This window comes from Epinephelus fuscoguttatus, linkage group LG12 (assembly GCF_011397635.1).
Source record: "Epinephelus fuscoguttatus linkage group LG12, E.fuscoguttatus.final_Chr_v1".
In the NCBI taxonomy this organism is placed as follows: Eukaryota; Metazoa; Chordata; class Actinopteri; order Perciformes; family Serranidae; genus Epinephelus; species Epinephelus fuscoguttatus.
The window spans coordinates 27,058,694-27,084,782 of record NC_064763.1 but is presented as its reverse complement, the minus strand read 5'-3'; the positions used below and the strand labels follow the sequence as shown (position 1 = coordinate 27,084,782).

The following is a 26,089-nucleotide window of genomic DNA, read 5'->3' as shown; positions in this document are numbered from 1 at the left end:
CACAGAAGGGCTCCCTCTTGCTGTGAGGCGAGAGTGCTAACCACCACACCACCGTGCCGCCCTGATAGTAACATTGTTAGTGTAAAATATCAGTTATTAGTCACTTTAAATCTGCTCTAATTATTATTTTATTTTAACAAAGGGTCAGGTAGGGTCACTGATAATGACAAACCCACAGAGAATCATCACCTGACTACAGATACCTCCAGTTATATTTTAACCCCTCATGACATAACTATGAGCAAGGCCTTCACTTTTCCTTGAAGCTTTCCCAACTTATTCTCTACAGTAAGATGCCCTGTTAAGGAAAGGTTTAAACAGAGTGAAAGCCCTGTTACTCATACTGTGTTTAGTTACAGGTATGTGTATTCATACTTTGACCAAGAACACTTAATTCCTTTGAAATGTGCAGTGAAACAGAAGCGATCTGTGATGCTGCAGAGCAGCTGAGAGAAAAACCAACCAGCTTCATTTTGGCACCATTTTAAGGGGAGTGGACAGCATGTTGGTGGGTTGGAGGTGGAGAGATGTGAATGCCCCAGCATACTGTATATGCCCACTCTCACAGACAGAGAGCAAGGTCGGCGGACATTGCCTTGGTTATTGATCATTACCCTCGTAATTTGTTATTGATTACCCCCAGCCTTCTTCTTTGTGTCTGAGGGCAATTGTACTGTACAATCATTCAGTTTGGGATTGAGCTCTGTTTTCTGCCAACTCTCATTTCAGTATGGAAGATTTAGCAACAAAAAGCGCATGTAGAGGAGTAAATGGACAGTCGAAAACTGACGAATCACCTCCTCCTGCTGCTCACAGTGTTGACTCACGCTGCGGATCCTGCCTGAAAAGCATCAAGCTCTGGGTACCTGTGGACTACAAGAATGAAACAGTTCAGCTTTTAAAACTGGCGGGACCCGTGGTAAGATTGTGCTTAGATGGGACAAGAGTCGAATTATACTGCGCCAGATTAAACATTATCAGAGCTAAAGATACCGGCATTCAGAATGACTAAGTGTAAGTCATTCAATACAGGAACAACTCTCTTGATGAGGCTGTAAGGATTGCACATTTTTAAAACCAGCTCTTACTTACAGTAGTTTCCAGTGTGCGTCACTTATTAACATGACAAAAGTGAAAATGTCTGCGTTACTGGTTATTTGAAAAGGCTTAAATTGCTTTACAGTTAATGTGAGGATTGTGGTGTACCAGTAATCCTTTTCAATTTACCACCTGCTTTATTATAACAGTAATTAACAGGGTAATAACTCCAAACCACTGGGACTAATGGGAAAAAGAATTGCCTGTTAGTGTTAAAAAAGTGGCGGCATTTTCGCTAAAATAGATTACAGCATCTCACTGAAATAAATAAACGCCATAGAAGCATCAAATGTTCGAGAGGAAGTTACAGACATATCTAAATTAATACGATTAAATCGAAATCAAATGTAAATGGTAAATGGACCGCACTTGTGTAGCTCTTTTCTAGTATCTGACCACTCAAAGTGCCTTTACACTACATGTCACATTCACTCATTCGCATACACATTCACACACTGGTGGCTGACGCTATCATACAAGGTGCCGCCTGTTACTCAGTAACCATTCACACGCACTCACACACTGATGGAACAGCCATCAGGGGCAATTTGAGGTTCAGTGTCTTGCCAAAAGATACTTCGACATGCAGACTGGAGGAGCCAGGGATTGAATCGCTGATCTTCCGATTAGTGGACAATCTGCTCTACCTCTGAGCCACACCCCTAAATCGTAGGTTGTGATTATAATATACAAATAAGCTCTAAATGCCCACCCAACTGTGTACTGCAGTAGATTGAAAATGGTCAGCCCCCAGTGTTAAATAGGTTATTAACGGCCCTGCCTAAATCCATCTATACACCATCTCAAATCCATAAACTTGATACATGCTTGACAGACTAGATCAGAGTTTTGTTCCAAACAATACCATAGAAATAAGGTGCATTCGCAAGTGTCTCCTGAGCAGAAAATTATAACTTTGGGAGGAGAAAAATAGTTCGTCAATTTGCAGATCCCAACATGTATCCACTTTTCACTGACTCCTATTCATCACACAAAGCCAGAACTTGATAGATGAGGACATTTAGTTTCCTTTTGTGCAAACCTTTTGATGCCAAAGGCTGTCAAAAACCTACACCAGCAATCACTAGAACTACTTTCTAAAGAAGAAAAGAGAAGTAGTAAAGACGTTTAGAAATACAAAGGAGCCGCAGCAAAACCAAAGTATAACACATGTCAGCTGCCAGAGCAAATAAGAACTTTTCTTACCTGAAGGCCCTTTTGAAACAAGTGTTGTTTTTTTTTGTTTTTCCCAGGAATAATACCTTCATTCGCTACTGTATGCGCCACATATGGAGTTCATGTGAGGGGCAGTTAATTTTATGTTTTTATAGTTATGAAAAGGAGTGAGCATGATTTTGTTTTTCAGTTGATTTCCCAGATGATGACCTTCATGATCGGCTTCATCAGCATGGTGTTCTGCGGTCACCTGGGGGACACAGAGCTGGGGGGGGTGGCTTCTGCGTTAGCGGTGAGAGAGTTTTGTTTTTGGCATTCTGCTCTCAGGCATCGCAGCTCATTCTCTTGTGTTGCTTTTAGCTTTATTTTATTCAGACATTTACCTATCTGAGCATGAATCTGTTTTCTTTTTTTTTTCTGGACTAATTTCAATACAGGTAATAAATGTCACAGGTATCTCCATTGGCTGTGGTTTGGCTTCAGCGTGTGATACTCTCATATCTCAGGTATTCAGTTCATCTTATTTACACAACCAGGTCAATTGCCGCTGTGTTCACAGTTTGCTCTTTCAGATTAGTTTCCCTTTGTTCGTCCTGCCCTTTCTCTTGTAGGAGTAGTGTTTTATTTTCTTGTTTTTCTGACCCCCTTTGTTGCAGACTTATGGGAGCGGTAACCTAAAGCGTGTCGGAGTGATACTCCAAAAGGGAGTTCTGATTCTGCTCTTAGCCTGTTTCCCCTGCTGGGCCGTTCTCATTAACACCCAACCCATTCTGCTGGCTGTCAGGCAGAGCGCAGAGGTCGCCAGGTGAACCCTCTACACCTCAACAGCAGCATCACAGCCATACAATAAGACAAACTGACTCCAGATGCTATGTATATACTTATTACCCATGAATCGAGTTATTCATTTTGATTTATTGCACTTGTTTACCATCTTCCCAAAGACTCGCCCAGCTGTATGTGAAGATCTTTATGCCGGCTCTGCCTGTGAGTTCAGCCTCCACATTTCTTTGTATCTCCATCCATATACACTGTTTTGAATGGCTGTTGTGTTGCATTATCGATCTAATTAACCCCATTCATCGCCTCCATTCTGCAGGCCGCCTTCATGTACCAGCTGCAGGGGAGGTATCTTCAGAATCAGGTGCGTTTAATGGCTGCAAGACCACTGGTGTGAAACGAAATAATGACTTAAAGTTTGTCGGTAATGAGACCGTTATTGCGTGTTAGAGAGGAGCATGTTCTGTGAGACAGTAACAAACAGCAGGTGCACTGATGTGTTGAAACGGCGTGTATCTTTTTTAAACAGCTTGCTTTGGCTCACAGGGCATCATGTGGCCCCAGGTGATATCTGGAGTCATGGGGAACATTTTAAATGTGATAATCAACTACATCTTCCTCAACCGTCTGAATCTGGGGGTTGCGTGAGTACAGTCCTCTAACTGAGTCATGATCTTTGATAGTAAGGAGACAGCATGCTTAATAGTCGTTCTTAATAGTCAAGTGGAGGCTTTATTAGAGGACTTTTTTTGTATGACTGACTGGCAATGCTTTGTTTTTCTACCTTTTTTGTGGTTTTAACATCTTGACGGCGCTAAAGTGGATCTGCAGCTGCTAATGCCATCGCACAGTACTCCTTGGCTGTCTTCTTGTTTGTGTACATGTGCTCCAGGGGACTGCACAAAGCTACATGGGATGGTAAATTTTGTGGATTAAACTACTGTAGGGATAACTTTTCATTTGACCATTATGTCCTTATGCAATAAATTCTTGAAAGACTTCTGGAAAGAACTTCGTTTTTCCAATTATCAGGAAAATGAATTATTTTACTTAGCCTAGTCAAAAAGTAACAGCTCAATTTAAATGTAAATGCTCCATAAAAGTAAATGTAGACTAATAATTCATTTATAATTGTAAATTTTACTCTCTTTGTTTGTTAATTTTTTTTTGCTTGTCTGCAGATCAGTTTCACTCTTTTAGATGTTCACCTGCTGTGCGCATCGAAAACACACCAAGCAGCAGTGGAGTGTAGCTTGTGGCAAACTGCAATATAACATCAATGGAACGCTGTGGTGACCACACTGAGCTGCATCTACCCATTTGATTATGTGGAAAAGTGCAGCCAAACTAAAAGATAGGGGAAGTTTAACTTTAAGCGGTGACTTGCAGCCAGAGAATACAAGCATCCAGTCAGTTAACAGAATCCTGTGACTCCTGTGACTTGTTGACCCATGTTACAAAGAATTTTCTCCCACCTGAAATAATGCACCTCCTGGCAGCAGAAAAACGTTATTAAAATACTGCAGTGAGCCGCACTTTGGCGCTGCTTGGTGTGGTTTCAGTGTTACAAAAAGACTCTAGGCTACGCTATAGCTTTACAATTAATTGGAATTAATCAACTGGATGTGTACAAATAGTAAAGTATTACAGCTCTGGCGTCATTTAAACTTAACACTAATTTCTGTCCTCTGGATTTACTTTACTATGAGCTACATTATCGCCGAGTCACTCTTGAAGTGTTGCTCCAGCACTTATTAATGTATTTACATCGTCCTGGACTCGTGCCTGCCACGAAGCATCTTGACTGAGCGCATCTAATTTATGTATGTGGTCAAAAAAAATCTGTGCATTTCATCAATGTCTGAGGACTGCAATGCACATAAAGCGAGCACAGCATCAGCACAACACAGTACCACAGCTAGAAACAAAAACGTGATCGGTTGAGGCTTCATCGTGTCATTGGAGCACTGAAAAAAAGTTGAGGCCAGCTCAGCTTTGATTTGTAGCATGTCACTCCCATCAGCAGCGACAACTGTCAGGCAATATCTTGCAGCTTCATGACAGCGACCTCCATTGAAAATGACTGTAGCCTGTTGCTGTGTTGCTCCTAGTGTGAACACAGCAGCCCCGCAGAGCTGCCAGCATTTCTGCATTCTTGGACTAATGGATGACAGTTTTTGCTCAATTTTGCTTTGTCGATGTGACAATGGCAGGTGTCTGACAGCAAGGTCCTTGGTCAACCTTGTCTCCTAAAAATTATATTTGTATAGTACTAAACCGTTAACAGAATCTCTTGCTGAGTCATGTTTAGAGAAAACGTAAACAGCTCAGATAAAATCAGGATATGCTTTCCGATCGAAGCACGTTTTTAGAAGCGACTCAAATGATGGCAGTGACTCTGGCAGCCTTATATTCCTTGGGCAGGTTGTTGCAGAGCCTCAGGGCCTGATTCCAATGGCTCTGTCCCCTCTAATCTTAAGTCTGGACTCCGGAACAAACAAAAGACCTTTGTCTGAGGATATCAAACTGTGCAGAGGTTCATAAGGGATTAAAAGGTCTGAAATGTAACCTGGAGCCAGGACATGAAGAGACTTAAAAGTAAACAGTAACAGTTTAAAATGAATCCTAAAATAGACAGGAAGCCAAAGAGGCTAAAAGAGGCAGCAAAAGCACTTTCCTTACGTCAAGGGAAGAACAGTAATAATAAAAAGAAATAATGCTGTAGTCACTATGAGTGGATAACGTATTTGCAAGATTGCCTATTTTGGCAGAAAATATGTTGTCAGTGAACATTTTGCCAATATGTTTAGTATCCAGGTACATTAATTACTTGTGTTTCTTCTTTATCATGATAGAAAACAGTCCTTCAACTTTGTGTTTTTTATTTAAATGAGTTGAGTATAAACAAATTTTCATAGGGCTGCTTCATTGTTCTTTAGTGTGACGTGGCTGTGTTAATGGGTTTAAATACATTTCACCGGATCCATCATATCTCCTATTATCTCCTAGGCTGGTCAGGAGACTGCCTGCAGGAGTGGGGTCCTTTCCTCCACCTGGCCATCCCCAGCATGCTGATGCATTGTCTGGAGTGGTGGCTGTATGAGATTGCAGGGTTCCTGGCAGGCGTCATCGGCGAGGTTGAGTTGGGAGCTCAGTCTATAGTTTATGAACTGGCTGCTATTGCTTATATGGTAACTGCCTTACATTGCTTTTGTGTTATATTTAGGATTTCTTTCTTACTGTACATAACTTTTTTTGATTTGGTATGAATTAATTAAGTAATAGAACAGAATTTGTGCTAATGTACTATTTGTGCAGATACCAAAAGGATGATACCCAATAATCTTAATGCGTTGGTGTATTTGGCTATGAATGGATTGTTTCTATTTTCCCACCATTTTTTCTCCACCACAGTTTCCAATGGGTTTCTCTGTGGCTGCCAGTGTTCGCGTTGGAAATGCTTTTGGTGCTGGAAACACAGAGCAAGCAAAGATGTCCAGCAAGGTCTCCCTCATCTGTGCATGTATGAATTAAATATGTAGCTTGACAAAGCTCCACTGCAGTGTACAGTAGGCAATAGCTGCAGGGTGGAGTTATGTTGCAGAGCAGCAGTATTTTTCAAGGCCGTGTGCCATATTTGTCCATTTAAAACAACTTTCTGTTGAGTTTTCTCTGTCATACATTAATTTAAAATATATACTAATACACATTATATTTTATATATTTCCCACCCTTGTCTAATAACGTGCTGTTTTCTGATGCCCATTCCAGCTATTGTCGCGTGTCTTATCGGAGCTTGTCTTGGTGTATCTAAGGATGTGGTTGGTTACATTTTCACCACAGAGAAGTAAGTACAGATTTTAAAACCTTTTGTGTTTTCTCACCACAGAAACAGTAACTAACAGGCAACCCCTCACACAGAGAGCTCATAAAATAATTCAAAATTCATTATGTATTAACTTAAGAGGACACTGACTCTTGACAGCAAAGTAGGTCTGGACTTGTGGCTTTTTGCACTGTCACTACCAGAGACATGGTCATTGTAGTTATTCAATCTAAGCAACAAACATATTTCAATCACCTTTGCACTTACCTGTCTTTGTTAGAATTTCATTTTCATATCCGTGTGTGCATTTTGCTTTTAGAGACATTATTCAAAGGGTGGCTGATGTCATGAAGATGTACAGTTTCATCCATGTCGCAGAGGCCTTTGCGGTGAGAAACTCCATCACACACATCACTTTATCTCCTGGCTGAGCAAAAAAAAAATCAAACTCTGCTGGCACAGATTTAACATTTCTCTTTTTTTTATCACCACAGGGTGTGACTGGAGGTATTGTCAGGGGGGCAGGGAAGCAAAAGATTGGTGCTTTGTGCAACTTGGTGGGTTACTACTTCATTGGGTTCCCCATTGGAGTGTCTTTGATGTTTCCTGTCAAAATGGGCATTGTAGGTGAGGATGGATTAAATATTTATGCAGTAAGTGAGAGTCTTATCATATTTCTACTCAAACTAATAAACCGTCCCTCTTTTTCTCTTGCAGGGCTGTGGACAGGGTTTTTAATTTGTGCTGTGGTACTGTCCATATTTTTTTTAGTTTTCCTGTGTAAACTAAACTGGAGGAAAGCCACTAAAGAGGTGAGTGACTCCACTGGTCATATCATGTGATGCTAATATTCAGAGGTGTGGACTCAAGTTACATGACCTAGACTCGGGTGACACTAAAGTCACAAATTCAATGACTTTCGACTCAGCTTTACAAAATCAAAAAAGGCTTGCAACTCAGCTTGGACTTTAAGGCCAATGACTCATGACTTTGCTTGGACTTGAGCCTTTTGACTTGAGAATACTTGATACCTTCCCCCGAACCCAAAGATACTAACTACGCTAAGATTACGCTATTCACTCCCAGCAAGTTGTCACTGTAGCCCTGTTTCCACCAAACACTTTCAGTATGGTACCTTTGGAACCAAAAGTAACCCTTCAGACATGGTACCTAGACCCTAGTGTTTCCACCTCAAACAAGTCTCTTAAATGTGGGCGGGGTTGTTGTCACTCACTGTATTACCTCATTACCGGTGACACAGAGGGAAGTCTGTGCCTTGTTTATCATCCACAGAACGAGACTGCATGCTGACATTTTCAGAACAAAATAGAACAGGCTGCAGTGAGAGTCTCTCTCCATGGGATATTTAAAAATAGCGAGTTTATGCATTTAGTCCTTCTCAGACAAGCTCAGGGGTTTAGTGTTGCCGTAACCCACAGGAACAAGTAAAGATTAGGATATATGCATTTCACATAATACAGAAAAATGTGATTTAGTTGTTGTTTTAAATATTTCTGTGTAGGCGCTGGTAAGAGCTGGAGTCCACGTCACAGAGACAAACAAGATCTTCGTGATAGAAAACAAGGGTAACCACAAACTGTTCCTGCATTTTACATACAGCTACCTATGAATCATCTATCATCTTCTTTCTGGGAACTGTTGCACAGCTAACCATATTATTAAACTCTTTCCCTCACAGCACTGGACACCGGCGAGAAACAGGCCCCCATAAAGACCAGTCGATCCAGTTCTTGCACTCCTGCAGAGGGGAAGCTGGAGGCGCTCGGTGCAGGTCAGCAGACCTCAGATGACATGGCTCTGTCAGTCAGGCAGCTGGTGGTGCGACGTGGCCTCGCTGTGCTGCTCATGTTCATCATCCTCGCTGCTGGAGTCTTCATCAGTGAGCTGCTCATCAGACTGCTCGAATTAGACAAGTGACCATTATCAGACCTTGTTTGTGCAGCATGAAACAAAGCTCTGTGAGTCTGCCTTCGAGAGTACAGATGCATCTTCATGTTAAGCAGTAAAGTTAGAAAATAAGAGAGTCTAGGCAGCTTCCATCTCACCATCTAAAGCAATTTGTAATGATAAATTTCCTTTTCATACTTGCACTTTTACAAAATTCCAGACCATTTATTTTGCACTAATGATGTGAAAATACTGTAGCTGCATTGCAATGATACATGTTACACAAGTAAAATGTTCTTTAATTGCATTGAATAAGTTATTGCTCCATTTAAAAAGTTTGAAAAGTTATGAGTTTATTTCCTCATTACGTCATATTGAAGGGTTTGTCTTTATAGTTTCATATATTTTCCAAGAGCAGTTACAGCAATAGTGTTTATGTCACTTAGCTCTTCCTTGCTCTAGTCTTATTAATAGTTCAAACCTACTCCATTTTGCAGTTCTTATGTCAGTCATTTTTTAGAAAATCTAAGAAACACGACTTAAATGAAGCATCTGATGAAGAGGTGAGCAGAAAAAAAATGTATACGTGTCTCCTTTATATAGAAACATGCTGTGTAAGATTGGCTCCAATCAAGGCACTGACGAAATATATGTTCTCATTATGAAATATATAGTCTGAATTGATGCCACAATTAGAAAGAGCATGATTAAATGCTATATTTAGGCTACAGCGCATCTGTGGATGTGTGCTTTCATCATCAAAGACAGAAAAGCTGCTCTCTTTTTCTTTGGTTTATTTTTCTTTCCTTTGATCTGTGTTGCCAAATTTGATGATAATGAAAGGTCTGTACTCTCACACTGCAACGTGCTGGCTGGATGAAGACATGTCAAACTGAGCAAATCAACCACCTGTGCACTCTGTGCAGGAGCAGATAACTAGCTAGCTCAGGCTTCACAGTTATAGCCTGCTCACAAATAAAGAATTCACCCTGGTAACAGCAAACAACTAACCACGTGGGATCTTCAGAAATACATAAAGTACACATGGTGTTTCTCTACAGACCCATCAAAAGCAATGGTTAGACATTTTGTGAAATGTGCTTGTTCTAATTGTATGAGAAGATTGATATTACTGTCTGTGAAATACAAGGCTACAGCCTGAAGCCAGTTACCTTAGCTTAGCACAAAGAGTGGAAACAGGGAAACAGCCTGGCTCTGTCCATAGGTAAAAAAAATTCACCGACCAGCCCCTCAAGAGCTCATCATAATGTGTAATTTGATTCGTCCATACAGGTAAAGCAGCCAGTTGCTCACTGTAGCCTCGTATTTACTGACTAGAGAATGGAATTTGATCTTCTCATCTAACTCTACAGAACGCATATTTCCCAAAATGGCAATACTGTCTAGGGCTGTTTGATATGAAACCATGTCAGCGTTGGTTAGCAGATGACGGACGGCAGCAAATTAGAGTAAGCATGGTGCACCAGCTCTGTAACTTTTTGCAAGTAACACTTGGATCAAAATAATCTGGCCAAAATACATTTAATCTCTGTCACACTGTATTTCCTGTGGCCTAAAACATACATTTTTGGTAAATACTCTTAAAGTAAATTCACATATTCCTTGAATTCCAACTCTTACTTACAGAGGTATATATCAACTGAAATTGTTTAGTCCAGTTTTAGTTGTATTTTTCCAGAGTCCCAAAAAAGTAACAGCAATAATTTTTTTTTTTTTGCGTCCCCTCAAAATACATTTTGTGTTGTGTGTCTTGTAGTACTTTTCTTATCCAAATGTTTATTTCCGCTTAGCTGTTCACCAGGGCAACACCCAAGTTAGGATCAGCACATTGCATTTTACTTTGAACTGGGCATTACATATGCTGATGTAGTAGCCTATTACCAAAGCTGTTTCCGGAACATTGTCTGGTACTACAGCACTACATATTAACAGTGGTTAATACCAAAACGGATTCATTTAGATTGTATGCTTTTGGTGGGCTATTATAAATTACAGATACAGCAATAATAAGATGGCTCCCTCAGGTGCACACTGTGAAACACAGAAACATGCATTCTTTGGGGACAAAAATCACAGAATTAAGTTTATATGCAGCGCACAAACTGATACTGCTGGCATGAGAGACAATCAGTAACTAAACTACCTGTAACTACCTGTAGGCCTATATATATAAAATCATTTTCTAAAGATTTCATATTATAACGAGAGTCTTTGGTCAACTGCTGGCATTTTAACTTTATCCACTGCAGAGAAACAATTGGAAGGGAGTACAAAAATACTGTGAGGTAACATAAAACACATTGCGAGGGATCTTAGCTCATTCTCATTTCCAGGGCGTCAAAAATGGCAGTTTGGTCAGAGGCTGTCAGCACCTGATTCCAGTGCACAAGGCTGGGATGCCTTATCCATCGGATTGGTCAAACATACACAGGAATTTCATCCAGAAGACTGCTGTTCGTTTCCTGTGCGAAACATTGATTTGACGCTATAGTGGTACCTAGAACGTCATAGTTTGAAGCCCAGGACTGCTGACTAAGCTGCCGTATTTGACAAATTGAGAGTGAGAATGTGTTGCAATATTGTCAGGTAATGCAAAAATACTACAAGGAGGGGGGGCTCGGTAGTATGTAGGCACAACCAGGCTAACCACTTTATATTAGGTGATAACTTCAAAAGAGCTTTCACCTTACAGGTAAGTCTGCACTCTGGCCTATATTAAGGCAGCACACCCACAAGCATCTGCACTCTCCAAACTGACATCAGCATCAGCTTGCAACAGACTGATGTTTGCAACAGTCCCATAAAGAAAAGGAAAAAAAAGTGCATATTAATTTATCGTTATTCAACATGTAAATCAGGCTTGATTCACACATGGTTACGTTGTCGTCTGAGCTTCAGTCTTGCTCATCAGTGCAGACATTGTCACAGGCTCCTCACAGAGCCTGTAATCTTGGCCCGCTCACCTCCAGAGACTGCAATCAGTAACATGCTGTGGCATCATTAACAAGTGACTGTGTAAAGATCTGCTGTCAGTAACTTGTGATGCAGTGGTTTAACGGATCTCATATTAACTTCATGGTTGTGTCACCATGCAGCACAATAACGTACCTGGAAGTCAGCTGAATTATGGCTGCAGTTGTTTTGCTTATTATTTCAGTTAAACAGTCCAGAACTACTGGCCACTGGATTTGCCTTTTTTAGGTATTTCTCCTTTTGTAGCAACTTTGTGTCCAGTTTCTATTACTACATAATGACCACTTAAATAGTTTATGTTATGTGACAGAAATCAATGATTGCCTCTTCTCCCAAAGGAAAAAAACAATCTATCTGCAGCACTTTGATCACATTAAGTGTCATATTGAAGGGCAATCTGTTTCCATAAACAACAGCAGCTAAGTCATTGTTTTATCATGAGTCAGTTATTAAATGAGGCTGGGTACAATCACAATAAATGGCTAAACCTTACCTGAGTATTTAGAGTTCCTAAACCTTAACTAAAGTGACAATAGCTAACATGAGCAGCCTCTCTTTCCCAGCTCATAAAACAACATCTTCTTTTACATATCTGAATGTCATTTCACAAAATGCCTACACTTAAAGGAGCTATATGTAAGAAATATAAAGCAAATAGTCATAAAATCCTCCTAATATGTCAGAGAGACTAAGGAATAATGTTCATATAACATACTGATCTCACCGACAACAACAGTACAGCCAGAATATTCGCATTTAAAAAATTTTTTACGTACCACAAATAATGTTTATGTTTTGAATTTGTGTTTTGGCCTGTTGCGCCACCCACCGCCATCTACCAGTCACGCAGTCAGTAGTGTCTCAGCATCAGTTAAAGTTATGACTGAGCTACAGCAGCACGGCAAGCAGCATTAGCAGTGTCTTGGTAAATAGCATTAGCAGCCGGCTCCTCCGCTGTATCCCGGCAGCAGCGTTAGCAGCAGAGAAGCCGGACTTGCTCGAACGGTCCGGTGGAAAACCGAAGATCAAAGACGCGGCGACGCGGCCCTGCCATGGCAGCCACCCATGGGCAAACAAATCAGTCTCCAGCGCGCCGCTGTCCAGCAACCTCGAATCTGTAGGGGAGGGGGGGCGGACACGACTCACGGCAGTATTTTGAATTTGAGTGCAGTAACTGTTTTGGCCACATTCTTACATACAGCGCCTTTAACGTCTAAAAAAATCAAAGTATATGTAAGTATATTATAATTGCTGTATCGCAATGTAGTATGAAATCTGTGGACTGCACAATGGCGCTTACATTTAGATATCTGTCATTCTCAGTTACGTTTATTTGAAGGAGAATGAGGAAATTGAAATATAAGTTTGGCACGTCTTCTGTTTGTGCAGTTTTATTCACACAATGTTTGTCTCATAAAAGCATAATTTTTTTTCAATAAGACCAAGTGAAAGTTGTTTACTGAGGCAGCTACATGCTAGCAGGAACAAGAGTAGCATTCTCTGGACATTGGATACTATAATGTCAATAGCAGGACCTCAAAAATCAACGTGTCCATGTACAACGGTTCGTATGATATCCAAGAATTAGCACCCCACCAATGGCGTCTTCACAGTATGTACTTAATGTAAATGTATGAAGGTTAGCTTTAGTGAAAGAAACATGGTGACGAAGTACCTTAAAACAACTCAAAGTTCACTTGGTGTCACACGGGACACAGGCACAAGTGTCCTGTGTTTGTTTGACCCACTCACCACGCCAACCTGCCTTGTCATGCGCACTTTTGGTCTTTATACTACTAAGTTCTTTATTTCCATCCGCCAAAGCGCTGGTCACGTGGTCACAGCCTTTCCAATTGCTTGTGTTAAATACGAATTATTGGCTCATGATTATGCCGTTTATATACAAATTCTGGTGCATTACTTTTCGTAGGTATAGATACAAACAGTGCATGAGAACAGTCTGCATTAATTGGTGCTTTAATTTCTGATCCTGGCAACATAGTTTGAATTTCATCCCTTCAACTGCATATTTAAAAGAACCTGAAAAAGAGTTCAGTCTGTTTCTGCAGCTCAGATCACAGACTCTAAAACATTCAATGGGGAAATTATATATTTTGGCTTCCCTGTAGTTAATTTCATTGTTATACATTTTAAAAAGTGTTTTTATTGATTAGTGTCCTATCACATGGCAGTACACTATATTATTGGCCACAGATTTACAGTAAAAAATTAACTAACTTATTATTCATCAGTCACCTCTGTCCTGGAGAATCCCAGGGCTGAGTGACAGTGATCCAGGAAGACATTGCAGGAATGTATAGCCAGCCCAGTCTCGTAGAAATAGGTGAGATGTACATGCACAAAGTCCTCATGCACAAAGTCTTAATGGATTACTTGGTGGTGGGCATGAAATGTGTTAAAATTATGTACCGGCAACACAAGAACAAAAATATATTTTTTTATTTCTGTTTATGTTCATGTCAGAACAAACCAATGAAAAAGATTGTGCAGTATGTGTGTAATTTTTTGACATCTTAATCACTGTTATCAAGCCACAGCATTTTTTTTTTTTTTTTTTTTGAAAGCCAGTTTTCAAAAAGGGACCCCTGCAGGACTCTTATGGATGGGTCAAACAAACATAGACTTTTAACCACAACACTGCTGTTTGTGTCCCGTGTGAAACCAAAGGTCAGTTATTTTAACCGAACCCACAATCTTTTTTTAAACCTAACCAACCGTTTTCTTTTGTTCACTACACCTAACCAAGTGTTTTTCTTTCCCTAAACCTAACCAAACTGCGACTGTTACACGACAAAACTGCAGCCGCTCATAATAAACTTTGCATTGTCATTGTTTTCTTGTTGCCAACACGTAATTTTAACCCATTTTGTGCCCACCACCACATAAGAAATTGTTGAGGTTGTGCTCATGTATTTCTTCAAGACTGTGTTGGTGTAGCCTGCTCATATTTACATGAAAACATGTAAATTTCACATCACATATCTATACTCAATCTTACACTTACAGCTTAAAAACAAGATAATGATTTGAGGTGAGTAAAAGAAGATATATGTCACAGTACATGTAAATCAAGACAAGAATGAGTGTAAAAATCAAAAGCTATGTGTGGAGGAACCACGCGGTCTCTTAGTGAGGGGTTTATAATGTGTCTTGTAGTCCCAGCTGAGCATCTCAGGCTGAGCAGGTTAAAACACGATCTTTGTTACAAGACCTTTGTTCATCCTGCCAGTCTCATTTGATATTGCTCCCAGCTCTCTGTGGATTTGCTCAGCAGTGCGGCACTGAGACATATTGTTCTCTACACAAAGCAAATCTAGTAGCCCACGTCAGGCTGTAGTTTTACAAAATAACAAACCAGGTCGATGAATAAACTATGAATTTGATATTCTCTCTCTCTGAGATGTAAATATCAGTTTGTGAGAACTGTGTTCAGCCACTAGATGCGTACATTCAGAGGTCAAAGACAGCTCAGAGATTTTGGGTCAGGTACAGCGGAGCCAGTGGTGTAGGAGTGGAGTCATTAGCCCAGTTCAGGGTAAAGTTGGACCAGCTGTGGGCGGACAGCTCAGGTGCAGGATATGCAACATGGAAAGCGACACCTATGGCCAAAATGACCACTAAAACCATGAAGGTGAGTCCCCGCCGCAAGATCAGCTGAGTGACTGAAAGCGGCACTTGAGTTTTGGCGTTTGATGTCTTTCTGCTCTGCTCAGCATCCCCCTCAGCTCCTCCTGTATTTGTGTTGTTGGCCACAGCCTCAAGGCCTGCTTTCAGGTCCTGATCCTGGGTGATGACTGGACTGTAGCCTTCGGCGTTAGGGGCTGCTTCACTGTCCAACTGAGCCTTCAGGGTGCAAAGATTCTGCTGTTAATCAACATGTGAGTAGCTTGAGTATTGAGTTAGCTTGAGTAGACATGAAAACAATGTGCTTAACTGCACAAGACATACTGTACACATGCACTTACTGTATTCGGGCCATCGGAGATGTCAGACACCATTGCTTCATTCAGCTCTGTCTGCGCAGGACACATTGGTATCGACATGAATTTTCTTCCAGCCCGCACTTGAGCCTGAAAATAAATCACAGTGAATTTTCACTGACAAGTTTACCCACAATTCAAAAGCAAATTTAATACACCTAACCTCCACTTTTCTTTGCAAAAGAATTCTATCAAATGTATTAATTTGAGGCATGTTAGAGTGTGTATGCAATATTCTAATAGCTAATTTTTTGTGAATGAGTTTAGAGAGATACACAGAGCTACACAGGAGAAATAAAGATTTAAAATGCTGCCAAAATTAAATTGGTTTGAGGGACACGCTGCAGGGATGCCAGCATTTTCTGACAAGACTGCTTCTTGATTCATACAACAACAAAAAAAATTCCCTAACATGAAGTTTCATTTGATAATCCCAATTGTGTTCCTACCCTCAGTCCTTTTTGGAAAGGTTTAAAAATCATTCATGGTTTAAAGAGAGATAAGAGCATCCTACCTTGTGTGTGACTTTCTTCCAGTTTAGTCTGAAGATTAGATAGATGTAGAAACCAGTCTCCAAGACAATACATATAAAGAGGCCCAGCCAGAAGCCTAACCAGAGGGAGACAAAAACACACACATTAAAGACGGATCTACAATGTATTCGCTTGAGACACACTCATAAGAAAATTTGTTAACAGAAAAAATAAATGATATACTTAATATTTATGACAGAGAGACTTATTTAAGACACAGCCATGCTGGAGGCTGTTGGGCAGTTAAAAATATGACCTGATGATGGTGCTAGATGGAAAGTCATGGGATCAAGTTATTATAATTCATCCTGAGGGGAACATGAGTGTGTGTACCACATTTCGTGGCATGAACAGTGACATCCCTGGAGATATGACATGCGTGCATGGCGGTAAAGAGCAGAAGAGTTGCTAGAGGCATTATCTACTCAGGTACACTGAACTCCAAGCATGTTGCATATCTGCATATGAAATTAGAAGCAGCCCTATATCATTATTACGCTCTGAGCTACTCTGAAGAAAATGAATTTCAGAAATCCACCCTGGAAAAGGGTCAGGTCAAGCTTATTTCCAAAGAGTTACACTATCAAGTTTCATGTCACCAAGTTCTTCATGGGTCACCAAAATAAAGGTAGATAGAAGCAAGACGATACACACCAAGTTTTGATGCACATTGGGGGAATGTGTGTGTGTTTGTGTGTGTGTGTGTGTGTGTGTGTGTGTGTGTGTGTGTGTGTGTGTGTGTGTGTGTGTGTGTGTGTGTTTCATTTATCATTGCATGCACACTTTGAGTGGACAGCAAAGCGCTCCACTCTGGCAGGGGGTAAATGGCAGGCTGTAGGGAGAGAAATTAAGGAATGTCTGCTGCAGCAGGACCCAGTGGGTTCATGGGTTTAACTAATGAACCTGGATTTAAATATAGACACACTTCTTCAAGTCCATCTTCTGCTGGCATACTTAAAGGGATACCTCAGATTTAGATCAGAATTTGTATATTTTTTCTGTAGTGGGGTTGCATGATGAGGTACCTATCCATTGTCAGTGTATTACCTACTATACAGTAGATGACAGTCAGCATGCCCCCAGTTTGGAGAGGCAGGCAGGCGTACCACTAGCCTGGGGAAACCATCCTGATCTTGCAAGCTCATATTCGATTTCGCTCCACAGATCAGTCTGGCCATGCAATCATTAAGGTGAATTCACAACTGTTCATTACTTTGGGGCGGGCACGTCATCAGAATAGGAGGGACAAGGAGTGGAGTGAATGCATTTCGTAAACAACCTACATGGCTACTGATTTTGAAACTGCGATGGTACAGTAAATGAACTGGAATGTAGAATGTACTTTTTTTCTTTTTTTTAAGATATTTTTGGGGGCATTTTTGTGCCTTTAATTGATAGGACAGGTGAGCGTGAAGGGGGGAGAGAGAGAGGGAGTGACATGCAGCAAAGGGCCACAAGCTGGAACCTGGAACCCAGGCCGCTGCAGCGACAGCCTTGTACATGGGGCGCCTGCTCTACCACTAAGCCACCGACACCCCTAGGATGTACATTTTCTTTAAAAGCAGAACAAACGGCTGCACTGAAAGCTTTTATTGAAAAAAAGGATGTGTTTCCCATCCTTCCTACGGGGTTTGGTAAAAGTTTAATTGACCAACTGGCTCAGTTGATTGGGAAAAAGATGGGGCTCAGTGAAAACCCAGTGGCTATTGTTGTTTCTCCGCTAGTTGCTCTCATGGAGGAGCAGGTCAGGGAGGCGACCAAGCTGGGAATCACAGCCATGCAACTCGGAGTCCACGGTGAGGAGGAAATCCGCAAAGCCAGCAACACTCTTTCCCAGACATCATCACAGCTCATCTCCGCTGCACTTGCTTGCTGGTCTGTTTACAGTGGAGTTGTGCTAGCCTACGTCACACTTTTCGTTTACTCTGATTGTTTTTCCGTCTTTCCAATTGCGTGAAGGGGCACTTTGAGTGACAGCCGTTAATACTGCCCCTCAGGAATAGAGGAAATGTACACTCTGTGTCCAGACCCATTCACGATTTGTGAATTGGGTCTGGCAACGCCAGGCTAGGGTACCACTACAGGAGCTAAACAATGTACTGCTGTGGAAGGGGACGGCAGCAAAATGAATATTTTAGCCACCTAAAAAAAATCATACAATATCAGTTAGTTTGAATTGTTGTGTGACTTTAGTGAATCCGAACTAACCCTTTAAGGGTACTTTCACACCTGCCCTGTTTGGTTTGGTTCAGTCAAACTCAGGTTCATTTGCCCCCTAAATGTGGTTGGTTTGGGCAGATGTGAACACGGCAATCGTGCTCCGGTGCGCACCAAAACAACCAGAACAAGACTTTCTTGAAGAGGTGGTCTCGGTTTGGTTGCAAACGAACTCTGCTGCAGTTTTTTTATGGTGAGGACATGTTCCCACCTCAATCTGAACCAACTGTAGTCACATCACACATTGTTTGGGTTAAACAAACATGAGCATGTTACAGAACACAAAACGCATTTTATCTGGCCTGCTTGTAAATGCTGCCGTGAGAACACAAACCAACTCTAGGCAATTATGCAACTTATTAACAAAAGTAGTTCCTAATTTGGGCCAAAGCAAGCAAACTCTAGGTCTGAAAGCACCCTAAAACACTAAAGTCACACAATTACTCTAACTAACCAACTGATCGAGGCAGCAGTAGACCAGCAGCCCCCGAGTTAAGCGAGCAAAAATTATGCCCCCTTTCCACTGGACAAAAAAAACAACAACTAACGCCCACTAACATCTGGCTCTTTGTATTTAATGGGAAAGGTTACAATCCGCCGTCACTCTCGGGTCAAATAAGAGTAGTCATGGGTATTTATCAGCTCCAGCTGCGATTGCCTCCGATCAGTAGTGATTAAAATATCACACCCAGGTGGATGTATTTATTTTAGCCCATTTGGCAGTGCGATGCAATGACAGGCCGCAACAAAACAGCATCCATCTCCACCCAGGCACGCTCAAACAGCCTTCCAAATTAGTCGAGTTTGAGAGAGAGACTGTAAACCTAACCTGTTTTCTGGCCCATCCATGACGTAGAATGTGACACACCAGAAAAAAAGAAAACACACACATACAGAAAGGCGTACTGGCCTACTGCAGAGACGTGTACGCTGCTCTGGTCTACTGGCAATGGGAAAGAGTTTATCACCTATTTTTAGGAGGTTGTCCCGTGTTTAAAAATCCCACATACACATGCTAATTTTAGTAGACAAAGGGTGTTACTGTTTTTGTCAAAAGAGTTTGGCTTTGAAGAGAGCAAAGTTTCACTTTCAGTTCAGATCCCTGTCACACAGGGCTGCTTGACAGCAAATCTAGTGTACACTTAAACTGATACAGATTTTTTAGGTGGCTAAAATACATTTTGCTGCTGCCCCTGTCCACAGCGGTACATTGCTTAACCTCCGTGGCGGTACTCCAGCCTGACTGATGGGGGCACGCTTACTGTCATCTTCTGTCGGTAATACACTTTGAAAAATCTTAACTATCCCTTTAAGATGTGCCGCTTCTTAGACAATACAAGAAATATTTACAGTTCAAATCAAAGCCTTGGCCTGTGATGTCATATAAGGGTAATTGAGGCAACTGCCTACACTTGTGGACTAAAAGGTTTTTTTCATAATGATTCATTAAAATCCTTTCTATTTAAACTTTTGGGTTTGTGAGCAATGTCAGACCTAAAATTGGGATTCTCAGTCATAAAAAGGTTGTTCTATTGCATGAATAACTGGCACAGTGTATTTATTTCATTTTCATTCACGCCTGTTTGCAGAAACATACAGAAATAGAATGGGATGAAAACATTACCTAATACTCTGAGCTTGGCCAAAAACGTCAGCATTATTCCCACTGGCAGACCGATGAAGTAGTAACACACCAGGTTGGCCAAGGCGGCAATTTTCTGCATCCCACTTCCCACAAGAATCCCTGAGGAGACACACTGAAAACACACACATATTGAAACAAAGAAAGAAAAGGAAATATTGTTTCAACAAAACAAGCAGGCCGCTCTGTGTACTCTTCAATACAAGGGCTCGATGCAAAACAAGACAAGATAAATACCGTACCAGGAGTGCGTCAAAGAATTGTACAAATGTGTACAATGTGAGGTTCTCTGAGGTGAGCTGCACAATGTTTCTGCAGACAGTAGAAGAAGAAGGTCATCAAAAACAGAGTTGCCTTTACACGGTGCAGGAATGAACGTGTGCTGGTCTGAAACTCACTCATCAGTAGTAAATATGTAGCCAATGACGGACTTAGAGCTAGCGATGATGATACCCTGGAGCACAGCAAGCATTCCTATAGTGAAGAGATTACATAAGGTATAGTACCTGTTGTGTTCCACGATTGTGACGCATTATTTATCCAGATTCATGTGAAATCAAACACATTCTAAATTAAAGTTGCTTGTTTCTCAACAGATACACTGATTGCACCTACTTCAGAGGCGTCCAGTTACACTCTCTTACTAGAAATGAATACTCCTGCCAACCAGTCTCAATCAAGAATTCTCAGAGGGCACTGTTCAGATCATATGAATAATGTATGTTTGTGTAGGTGTCTTCATACCTGACAGAACCAGGACCACTTTGCAGGTGACAAGGGCCCTGGCGGTGTTCCCGGCCCCCAGAGCATTCCCAACACGCACACAGGCAGCTGCATGGATACCTAGAGGGAACTGCACAGACCCCATGTTACTTTTTGCTGTCAGTTACACCAATTGCACAGCTTCTGGAACAACACTCATTCACTTTCTTTCTAAGTTAGATGAAAAGATCAATATCACTGTCACGTCTGAGTGTGAAATATGGCGCTAGAGCCAGGAGGCAGTTAGCTTAGAAACAGGAGGAAACAGTTAGCATGCATCTCATTAATTAATTATCTTTTTGTTAAATCACAAACAGAAATGCAAAAACATCAGTTTGCACTATCAACCTCCCATACATGCCGTTCTCTCAGTTAACCCAGTAAATTTCCACTCACCCTGCCTCTCCACCACACCTACCTGCCAGCCTATCACCCGTCCACACATCTCCCACTCCTGCCACTCCACCACACCCACCTCATCAAGCCAACTCTGTTCACCTGTGCCTCATTACTTCCTGCCACTATAAATACTCAAGCATCACAGACTCTCGTTGCCAGATTGTTCTTTGTCATATCTGTGCAAGACTTTCCAGCGTGTGTTCCTGGACTGCTTTTTTTTTTTTTTGTTGTTGTTGTTGTTGTTGTTGTTGTTGTTGTTGTTGTTGCTGACCTTGCCTGCCTCTGATTCTCCTGCTTATGTCCTCAACTAAGGGCTCTGTTTCCACGTTCCTGGTTTCTGTTCGCTTGTTTCACGTGGCTGTGTGGAGTGACTGCAGTCAGCTCTCCCTTGTGAGTTTACCTGTTCTGCTGCTGGTGACTTCCTGTGCTGTGGCTGCACATCCTGCCACAGAATCTACTCACCGTCACCACTGGTTCCTCGACTACACACCAGTTCCAACCTACCTACAGCTGGCTACTCACAGGTGTATTGGCTTCCCTTGTGTGTTCACCTGGTATCGGACCCTCTGCTCATCTGACGTCGCCTTCTGTCTGCTACCTCGTGGTACTACTGCACACCTTTGAACTGTTTGCTGTTTGTGTGCACGCAGAGGATGCCAGTAACTCCCCAGCTCTCTGGTCTGGCATGATGTGCTTAAAGCATTGGACTGAACCTGTGTTCCAGTGGGCCCCGAACCAAGAAACTGACTTTCACTGTTGTTTACATGCCTGTTTAGTCTGTGATTGACAAGCAGTATATTTAAGTTAATTATGAACTGCCCTGCCTGTCTTCGTTGCTGCTGCTGGGTTCAGATCACATCAGTTACATTAGAAGAGTTGCGTGCTGTAATTTTTTTTCTTGAACAACCATTTATCTATCCGCTCAGCATTTATGTGCAGTGTCTGTAACTGCACCCGGTCACAGTTCGCCAAGAAACAATTGCTTTTAGCCTCAATGCTAAGCTAAGCTAATTGCCTCCTGGATTTAGAAAGTGGTATCAATCTTCTCAAGTGAATGAGCACATTCCCCAAAATGCTGAATTACTGTTAAATAATATGCACACAAATGTTCCAGTGAACACATTAGATGATGCATACCATATATGTAATGGCTCCTATTTCCAACAACATATGCTGGGCAGCAAGATCCACCTCTCCAAGTACACCTGATATGATAAAGGTCACATTTAGACATTTGAAAAGACTTTCCCATCATGCCAAAAAGTTACACCAAGAAACTAGAGTTAGTAAACTGCACACACATTAATCTGACGAAGGTAAAATAAATGAGGGAAAAGATGTGATGAGGGCAGATTGTTTACATGGCACACATATGGTACTTTAACTGTAGATTATTCTCATTTTCAATTAACTATTAAGTACTGGTGGACAAGTGTCCCTTTATCTGGACAAATAAGGTGATATGGTGGCACAGTTACTGCAAATACGGGAGACCCTGTGTTGTAGTCTTATCACTTCGAGCTAATAAGAAAACACTTTTTGTGCCTTGTGTACCTTGTTTTAGGTGGTTTGGTTATTCCAGAATTGGAGACTTATTTGTTGGGAAAAAGGATTTTTTTTTTTTAAATATTTCAGTTATCAGTGAAATACATTTCTAAATATTCTTAAACATCAATTTTAAAGTCACCGTTTAAGATTTTTTCATGTTATCGGAGAGTCTTGCTCTGATGGTATATAAGTATTTGTTCCTGGAAACATTTGACAAACAGAATTTTGTCCCTACATCTTTTGACACTTACACCTTTTCAGAGGATCTTTAAAGAAATTAGGAACAGAAGCAACACTGACCAGCAATGAAACCTCCAACCTCCCAGATCCACCATTCAAAGTAGACCATGAACAAACTGGGAACAGCCAGCTTCATAAAGGAGCCCCACTCCTGCAGACAGTCAATGGACCAGCCTGCACAAAATTCCACACAGACAGGTTATTCTTAGTGTGGCCCGTAGAGGACGACAGTTTTCTGAAAACTGGTTTAAAAACTGCTTACATGCATCATTTGTAGCAGAGATGCTGATTCTTAATTTAATTTCGTATTTGATATTTACATTTGTGTATGTGACTCACCTTCCCACGTCTGCTTATGGAGCCCTTTCCATCTGATGTAGCCAAACAACAGCAGGCAGATCGTTACATGAGAGAGGCTGTTAGCAATAGCCGATCCACTGCAAACACAAGACAGAGCATTGTTTTACATCAGAGGGAAGTGTACTGATGGTCCACATTAACGCCGACTCTCTCTCTGTTGGCAAAGATGGGGAAGGACTGCACACTGAGGGGTCAAAGGAGGTCAGCAACAAGACAGTTAAAGATCTGCTGAATACACTTGATTCACAGTACACTCAGTACACTGAGAGTTAGCCTTGAGGGACAGGCCTGACCTGACCACAGGGACCTGATTGGTTAACTGGACTGCCTGTTGAATCAAATGTTTGTCCAGCTGGACCAGGATCAACTCCTGTCAAAGCTCTCATTTTGTCCTGTACTGCCTCCCTCTCTAAAGAAAGTGCGGAAATAATAAACATCAGTGTACCACTGGCTCTGTTTAAACAAAAAACAAATTATTCCTTTTAGATTAAAATGAATAATGAGCTCTTTGACCTACTGTCCTCTTTTTTCCAAACTCCTGGCTACGCATCAGCTCCCAACCCACTCCTATTTGGACAACGGTTAAGTGATCAGGAAAGAGCTTCTCTGCTTTAAATGCTACAGAGGCTTAACTACATTTTATTGATCATGAAAATTGAGGCCTGATAACATATGTAGTAACACAAAGTCTGTCACTTACACAACTCCCAGCTCAAGGCTGAAGATTAAGACGTAGTTGGCCCCCAGGTTAAAAAGGTTTGCTGCTGCTGCTGTGTACATCTGCGGCAGAATGATCCCCTGACAGACAAAAACAGACATGCATTGCACAATCAGCTTCATGAATATTATGTACACAGGTTTGAGACAAACGACAAATTCAGGAAAAAGACAACTCAAGTGACAAGACTAATAGTCGTTTTCCATACACATTTGTTGGCTTGGCTTTACTCAGTTTGAGTCGGCACTAGGCGTGGGGCGATTCATCGATATAATAGACGTCATCGATATGAAAATATCTCAATTTGCAAGACGTGCATTGGTGTGTCACGATAAAGTAGGCTGCATCCAGTGAAAGCATGAATTTCTCCACAGAATGACCTGCAGCTGAAAACCTCACCTACAAAACAAAAATTACTTCTCATAGGAGTGCAACTGCGGCGCACACTTTTTCAAGACCAAACCAGACTACTGCCTGCTGGGGCAGTGACCTGCGGCATCAGACACTGATGAAAAAAGCCTCTCTTTAATGTTGGGGGGGGGCACGGCAGGACAAGAACAAATGTTACGGCGGCAAAAGTCCAAATAGGGTGGGCAGGAGGGGTGGTGGATGGGTCCAACAAACACAGACTTTGACCCCGGAGAGTGGTGTTGAAAGAGACTGTATGTAAACGGTAAATTTCCTGTGAAGACGAAACTGTATTTTGAAAGAAGACAATGCATGTAACAGGCATAAGTTGACACCGCATCCCAGAATGTCAACAACCAATGCATCCAGGGTACCTTTCATGTGGTAGGTCCATGGCCAAACGTCAATATGTGACGAGGTCAGAGTGAGAATGTGTTGTCAAGACGGCAGCAGAAAGCACCTGCACCCTGCTTGTTAGTGATTATCTTGCCATTTTAAGTTTTAAGTCAAGTATTTAAGAAAGAATGCTGATTCTCCAGTTCAGGGAAAGGATTGCTACTATGTACAGTGATTGAATTAATGTACATATATGTTACAGCAATGCTTTTGAATTTGAGGTCCATTGCTTTCTGATCAGGTATCTGACACAATGGGCCTTAACGGTTTCTTTGTTTGTGTTGTGTATAACGATGACAAAGCCAGTCTGATGTCAAACATGCGCCGGTCCATTTTCGGCGTGACTTGGCATGATTTTGTGTATTAAAACTGGTAATAAAAACGCAAATCAACTCGATATGACCGAAAGTTACAGCCATGCTGGCAGCTTGGTGCGTCAATGTTCACATACTGATGTTTAGCAGGTATAACGTTTACCATGTTTACTATTATAGTTTAGTGTGTTGGCCTATTAACATTTGCTAATCAGCACCAAGCACAAAGTACAGCTAAGGCCGATGGGAATGTCATTAAATTTGCAGGTATTTGGTCATAAACACAAGTACTGACAAATTTAAATTTTGACCTGATAGTGGCAGTACAAGAAAAATTAAGTGGATGCTACAGTTATTACAAGTCATCCTGAGGGGAGCAGGAATGTCTGAACCAAATTTCATGGCAATCCATCCAGCAGTTGTTGAGACATTTCACTCAAAACCACAAATGTGAACCTTAATGTGTCACTAGAGGATAAGTCAAATGATCATCAAAGTCATTAGAGTGCAACGTCTGGTAACAATGCTTGTACAAAATTTGTGCCAATACATTTAACTGACTATGACTAAAAATAGTCATTTTGATGCATTTATTTGCAGTTATGTACTGATATTCTTCAGCATGACACTGTCTTTGATGGAAATACAATTTGTCAAAATGATCAAGACATGAGGTGATTCTTTGTCTTCCGTTACCACTGGAGTGCTACCATTTTCTTGATTTTTTGGGGGGGCAAACACATTGCAGTCCATTTTTTTAAGGCAGGCC

General features: G+C 41.4%; 2 protein-coding genes across 3 annotated transcripts in view; one reads left to right on the top strand and one right to left on the bottom strand.

The window, feature by feature from the left end:
• Nucleotides 1-460: 460 nt before the first annotated feature.
• On the top strand, nt 461-13,732 carry LOC125898104 (multidrug and toxin extrusion protein 1-like). Its single transcript, XM_049591765.1, has 17 exons — nt 461-580; nt 730-919; nt 2,465-2,566; nt 2,712-2,780; nt 2,931-3,079; nt 3,219-3,261; nt 3,374-3,418; nt 3,601-3,698; nt 3,875-3,972; nt 6,064-6,245; nt 6,469-6,577; nt 6,826-6,901; nt 7,200-7,269; nt 7,375-7,507; nt 7,598-7,692; nt 8,403-8,466; nt 8,580-13,732. Exons 1-17 carry the CDS (start codon nt 534-536, stop codon nt 8,816-8,818), a joined length of 1,809 nt encoding a protein of 602 aa, XP_049447722.1. The 5' UTR covers nt 461-533; the 3' UTR covers nt 8,819-13,732.
• Nucleotides 13,733-14,301: 569 nt separating this feature from the next.
• slc47a1 (solute carrier family 47 member 1) overlaps nt 14,302-26,089 on the bottom strand; it is a 19,550-nt gene continuing 7,762 nt past the window's right edge. Inside the window, exons 7-17 of one of the 2 annotated variants that reach the window (XM_049591759.1) lie at nt 24,185-24,282; nt 23,464-23,561; nt 23,185-23,298; nt 22,474-22,541; nt 20,920-21,028; nt 20,574-20,649; nt 20,418-20,487; nt 20,158-20,290; nt 16,298-16,392; nt 15,769-15,873; nt 14,302-15,667 (exon numbers count right to left, since the gene is read on the bottom strand). In XM_049591759.1, coding sequence (XP_049447716.1) covers nt 15,272-15,667; nt 15,769-15,873; nt 16,298-16,392; nt 20,158-20,290; nt 20,418-20,487; nt 20,574-20,649; nt 20,920-21,028; nt 22,474-22,541; nt 23,185-23,298; nt 23,464-23,561; nt 24,185-24,282 — 1,362 coding nt within the window. In that variant the 3' untranslated portion in view covers nt 14,302-15,271. The remainder of the gene's footprint in view (nt 15,668-15,768; nt 15,874-16,297; nt 16,393-20,157; nt 20,291-20,417; nt 20,488-20,573; nt 20,650-20,919; nt 21,029-22,473; nt 22,542-23,184; nt 23,299-23,463; nt 23,562-24,184; nt 24,283-26,089) is intronic. The other variant, XM_049591760.1, reaches the window with a different exon arrangement.

Excerpts from the sequence above, each read along its gene's own strand:
- LOC125898104 (XM_049591765.1), top strand. The coding sequence starts at position 534 with ATGCCCCAGCATACTGTATATGCCCACTCTCACAGACAGAGAGCAAG. Across the intron at positions 581-729 it reads TCTCACAGACAGAGAGCAAG|TATGGAAGATTTAGCAACAA; the intron begins GTCGGCGGACAT and ends CTCTCATTTCAG. Across the intron at positions 2,567-2,711 it reads GGGTGGCTTCTGCGTTAGCG|GTAATAAATGTCACAGGTAT; the intron begins GTGAGAGAGTTT and ends ATTTCAATACAG.